The sequence below is a fragment of the Pinus tabuliformis genome, chromosome J, assembly GCF_031772625.1.
Source record: "Pinus tabuliformis cultivar Carrire ecotype Pingquan chromosome J, CPIR1, whole genome shotgun sequence".
In the NCBI taxonomy this organism is placed as follows: domain Eukaryota; kingdom Viridiplantae; phylum Streptophyta; class Pinopsida; order Pinales; family Pinaceae; genus Pinus; species Pinus tabuliformis.
Genome location: NC_142295.1, coordinates 218,803,871 through 218,809,890, shown reverse-complemented (window position 1 = coordinate 218,809,890; position 6,020 = coordinate 218,803,871). Strand labels below are relative to the sequence as shown.

Below are 6,020 nucleotides of genomic sequence, written 5' to 3'. Positions count from 1 at the left end.
TAGAAGAGTTAAATTCATCCCCTACAGAGGGTCACATGAATGTGCTAAGTGCTCCTTTTGGAAAAACATGAAAAAGGATACCAATATTTTTGTAGCTAAATGTGATACTTGTTAATGGAAGAAATGTGTGAGAGAGTGAAGACTCCTATGCATTGTGGCCACTACCAATACCAACACCATATAGACTAACATTTCCACAAGGGTTACAATGGGCCTCCCAAAAGAAAACAACAAATCAGTTACCATGGTGGTAGTGGACTGCATTTCAAAATGCTGACATTTATAACCTACCATACCCTATTTACAACCTCAATCATTGATCAAATTTTCATGGATTGGATTTTTAAGTTACATGACATGCCTAATTATATTGTGTTGGAGCATGATCCCATATTCACTAACTAGTAAGAGCTATTCAAAATATAAGGAACAAGTTGAAATGATTGTAACTTACCATCCACAAAGTGATTGTCAAAGAGAAGTGCTCAATTTCACCCCTTGTGATACACCCCTCCCTCTAACCCGAAAAAAATCATTTTTATATTTATTTTATAAATTTTTATTTATTATCAATATAACTCAATCACTATAACGCCGAATTTATATTTAATATTTATTTTACAACTCGTGTTGGCCTACTAGTTAACAACATGTGTTTCCTCCTAAGACATTATAGGTTCAAACACCCCCATAGATAGGTTCAAACACCCCCATAGACTTTAGGAATCAAATCTCTATGCTAAGGGGATCCCTTATCCTAGAAATAAGGTATTTTTTAAGGATTCAAATATTATGTCTATTTATAGTATTATAGGCGACTATTCTGGTTTGAAAAGTCATACATATAGAATGTAGGAGAATATTCAATAAAAAACATGTAATTTACTATTAAAATTGATATTTTTTGGCAAATATTATCCATTTAATCATATATATGTAAAAAATAGACGAACTTTTAACTAAATGGGCAAATATTTTTTTATAGAAAATATCCAAAAAATAGCCAATTAGTGAAAATCCGCCCCTAAAATTTTCCCTGCCATAAACAAGGGGTCTCATATATTAATTTGGTGTCTAACTTGATTATGCCATTAATTTATTTTGTTAATCATAAAATTAGGAGAAACCGGCAAGCCAATACTAGTAGGAACTTGTGACTTGACAAGGGTTTAGATGTATAGAGACACTCCATTTAGAGCTCCCACTTTGTGAGAACATTTAACCAATTTGAATTACTCAACATATACAAACTCTACCCCTAAAAAAACATACTTTTAACTATTAAACCTATAATTTTTTATTATTAAAATTTTTAATTAATTAATTTATTATTATTTTTTTATGTAATATTTTTTTCCATGTTTAATTTAACACTAAATACATAAAATAATAAAAATTCAAATTTGATTTAATACTGAAATAACTCAAATCCTCCCACATCCTCGGACATGTATTTTACATTTTCATACTCCCAAACTTTTTGTTTTAAAATAAAATATTTATTTATTTAACAATGAACGTGTGGATAACGTATCACAACTTCATATTAATTCAGATTCTGCACTGGAAACCCATTGAATTGGGTGGCGGAGGGCTCTGCTCACACTCGCAATAACTGAACAAGCTCCATCTGCCACATCAAGCATTCTGTTAAAATGTCGATCAGCGTGGAAGTAAGTTAACATTCATTGCAGTCACTGGCCTCTGAATGCATCAAAGATGTATAATTTTGCCGTGGTTTGACATTTATGTGTGAATTGACAGCAGATGAGTTTCAGTAACATTGGACTTCCGCGTACCAATGGGCATTCCCTTAACACACTACGCCTTTCTTCTTTCTTTGGTATTCCTCTTCGGCGGAGAAACGTCTCTCCTGCTATAAAAGGCAAGTGTTTCTGTTAAGTCTCACAATATGTTCATCTTCACCTGATTCCGGAGTTTTGGAAAATTCCTTTTCAGTCTAAGAACATCCATGTAAAAACAAAAGCTTATTTCATTGAAGATAATATATAGTTCTATGCAGAGCAAAAATATTGTCAGGGACATTACTCGTGACTCTAAGCTTGTTGGGGCTTTGCATCAGTGGGTTTGTGTATTTCTGGGGTTGAATTGGCTGAAGTTTGTGGAAAAAACTATATTCGTTGTCAGGCCATTGATTTACTTCACCGAGAATAGCGCTTTATTAGTTGTGTTGACCTCAAGCTGGTTAACATTTGACGGTTCTGAAACTTCCAGCTCCTGCTTCTATGTTGTCTAGAAAAAGCAAGCTTAAATCAGTACGGTCTGTCATCTCTTGAGGGTGTTACGAGGTATATTAATGGACTTTTGTCGTTCAAAACCTTCCATGCCCCTTCCCACTCCATTCTTTCTAGTAACTTTGTTGGATGTTTCTGGATGGTGGGAGGTCATTTGAAGAGCGTCTCAAGTCACTTGACCATTATGAGAGAAATCATAAACATATAGACCACGATGATTGAAAAATTGTAAGTAGAGGACATGGACTTCCCAAGCCACTTAAAAATGTGGGTTCTATTACTGATTAGTTTAGCCGTCTTGTCAAGGTCCTCATGAAGGGCTAGGTGGTATCGCACAGGACAAGTGCCCATTATCACCATGACATGGGTCCCTTCTCTTTAAGCCAACTCTTACAAAGTTAGGTGAGGCTTTCTTACTCTAAATTATACCCTCCAACACAGGTTAGTAGACCAATGCCTAATAATCATAGTATTCAAAACCGGTCAGTTCGAATCGGAAACCAGTCAAACCGGCCGGTTCATTACTTGGAGGAACTGAACCAGTAGAAAAACCAGTTTTTTTGTCTGTGGGCTAGGGTTTCCATTAAATGCCCATAAACCAGCCAGTTTATGATGGAATTGACTAGTTTATTGCCAGGCTGGCCGCAGACCCATGCAAGTGAGTTTTCGGCATTTTGGATTGGTTTTGAGGGAAACTAGGGGTAGTTTCCCTCCAAAAATAGCACTTCCATGCCTTTAAAAGCATGTCTCCCCTCTCATTTGCCTCACACATCTCATTTGAAGTTTTTGTGAGCTTGGAGAATGCTGATTTTTTGTTGGAGTAGTGGAACAACAGATAGTTTGTGTTGTGTTTGTCATTTTGGAGCTACTAGTGGAGCTGGCATCTTCAAGAGGGAGGCTAAGGGAGCTAGTTTGCATTTCTAGGTAAGCATTTTCATTTGAAAAAATCCATATGTCATTGCTGTGCATGTATTTTTTTGTTTTTGTGTTCTTTCAAATTTCAACTATTAGTTTTTCAACCTGTTTGTAGGCTAAATATGCCTCATTTTTTTTTCAAATTTATCTTAGGTTTTTCATTTTACTTAGCTGCAATTTTTTTAATTTGTAGATTTATTTCCTTTACAAATTTCAAATATTTCATTAGCCAGTAGTCACCATACCTCCAAAAGCAAGGACACTGCATGGGCTCATTATGATATGATTGATGGAAAAATGATTTGCAAATATTTCCAAAAATCTATTGGAGGAGGGGGCATTTTCAGGTTGAAATAACACTTGGCTGGGATACGAGGCCAAGCAAAGCCATGCAAAGCACCAAAGGAAGTGATAGGCAATATTAGGGTAGAATATCTTGCGAAGTTTGAGAAGTTTGAAGAGAATAAGGCTAGGGATAAGGCTATCCAAGAAGAAATTGCAAGGAAAAAAGAATTTTTACAAGCCACGAGAGATGTTGGGTATGAATATTTTGAGATTCAAGACTCCTCTTCTATCCCTCCCACCAGTGACCCCTTCTACTATGTTCCTATTGCTTTTGGGTATTATAATCAAGGCCAGCAATCTGAAGGAAAAAAGAGGATGAATACCAGAGTTATTTCTCATCTTTTGTACCTTTGCCTTTGCTAATGCCACTTCCTCCCAATCAAGTCTAACTCAATGTCTGCCCTCTTTGGATAACCATTGGAAAAAGCAACACAAAGAATTTGCTTTTCAATACATTGCTATATGGTGGTATGATGCAAATATTCCATTTAATCTTGCCCACTCACCTTATTACCAAGCTATGTGGGACTTTGTTATAGTTGCAGGAAAGAGCTTCAAAGGCCCTAGTGTGCATGACTTGTGTTGAACTCTTTTGCAATTTTTTTTTTTGCATCGATGAATATTTCACTGAGTATAGAGAGTCATGAACCAAAACAGGTTGTTCCATCATGTCAGATGGATAGAATGATGGAAAGAACCGAACTATCATTAATTTCCTTATTTCTTGCCCTCAAGGAACCATGTTTTTGAGATCAGTTGATGCATTTGATAGGGTGAACCTTCTATTTGAGCTTTTGGAAGAGATGATTAAGGTAGTGGGGGAGGAGAATGTTATGCAACCAACTCACAAGTGACAAAATAGTAGAAAAGATAGGTTAACGACTTAAAAATTATTCTCTTCGAGGGGGAAACCTCTTTTACATTACATAAATGGACAATTCTTGGATGATACAAATGATAAGACCTCCTTGGTATATATAAGAGTCTAAGGGGTCACAATATAATTAGAGCCTATATAACAATAATAATGTAAGGGCACAACAATAACAATAGTGGGCTTCTATGGGGCACAACAATAACAACATGGGAGATACATGGGCACAATAATAACAATAAGGGGAATGCACTAGTATTATAGGGACCTAACAGAGAGTTGTGCAGGTCATCACACATAATGCCCCAAATTGTGTTCTTGCTGGAGTCTAAATATAAGACCATATTTTAGATTCCATGTGCTACACATTGCATAGACTTCATGCTTTAGGACATAGGAAAAATGAAGTGGGTAAAAAACACTATAGAGCATTCCAAGTGCATCACAAAATACATTTACAACCACTCATGGGTATTGAGCCTAATGAGGAAAAACATTGGGGGAAAAGAGCTTGTTAGGCCTACAATTAAGAGATTTGCAACTCACTTCCTTACATTGCATTCTCTCAATTCTCAACAAAAATACTTGCAGAAAATGTTTTCGTCTGATGAATGGACTTCATCTTGGTCGACTTGTAGACAATATGGAAAAGACACCAAAAAGAAAGTTTTTAACAGTTCTTTTTGGAAAAAGGCTGCAAAAGTGCTGAAATTGGCGAACCCCTTATTAAAGTGTTATAGATGGTGGATGGGGAAAAATTGCCCATGGGCTACATCTATGAGCCTACGGATCAGGCAAAGGAGCAGATACAGGAAATTTACAAGGATTAGGTAGCTAAATATGGGCCTATTTAGGAGATCATTGGTAATAGATGGAATAATCAACTCCATTGTCATGTACATGTAGTTGGTGTTATTTTTTGGTAGCAACGAACATGTGTTCTAGTCTCTATGGTGTCTAAGTGGCTAAGGAACACAAGATCTTTACAACCCAGAAAAGGTTTCATAAGAAACGCCTTAGAAACACCTCAATTAGATTAATTGACCAATAATTAAACATTTTCTAAGTCTAATTTAGGAAAACTGGTTAATTAAATTAGATTAATTGAGGAAAATCAATTTTGCTCTAGAGACTTCCGGAAAAGTCACTTGATGGAGTCAAGATGATCTTAGCCATCGATTGAGATGCAATCATAGCCTTTGAGAGTTCAATGAGAGATTATAAGAGCAAGTCAATGAGGTTTGGAGAGGACACACAACAACACTTGAGTAGTTTGACTTACCCAGTTGTAGAGTTAGCAAGGGCGCAATTGAACCAGAGGGAGACACTAGCAGTGGGGTTTTCAGCAGTGAGAATTTCCAGAGAAATTCTCAGGAGGTTTCCAACATTCCAGTGACAAGAAGGGAGGCCGATATTTCAAATAGAGGATGCCAAAGCAGACAGTGTGAATTGTCAGTGTGAGTTGTCTAGTCAACTAGTGCATATTTCAGAGGCAACTGTTCAATTTTCCAGTCCAGGGAGGTGATTCGGAGGAAGTGCAAGTTGTCTCAGAGAGTAGCAATAGGTAGTGCGAGTTCCAGAGAGTGTTTTCGGAGGCTATGCTAGTTATCTAGCAACAAATTTGTGTAGTC

General features: G+C 36.5%; 1 protein-coding gene across 4 annotated transcripts in view; it reads left to right on the top strand.

Moving 5' to 3' along the window:
• The first annotated feature begins 1,517 nt into the window (after positions 1-1,517).
• The window catches only part of LOC149226486 (putative protein phosphatase 2C 45), a 619,029-nt gene continuing 614,526 nt past the window's right edge, over positions 1,518-6,020 (top strand). For 3 of the 4 annotated variants that reach the window (XM_089375302.1, XM_089375299.1, XM_089375301.1), the window contains exons 1-2: positions 1,518-1,673; positions 1,765-1,885. In XM_089375302.1, coding sequence (XP_089231428.1) covers positions 1,656-1,673; positions 1,765-1,885 — 139 coding nt within the window. In that variant the 5' untranslated portion in view covers positions 1,518-1,655. The remainder of the gene's footprint in view (positions 1,674-1,764; positions 1,886-6,020) is intronic. The other variant, XM_089375300.1, reaches the window with a different exon arrangement.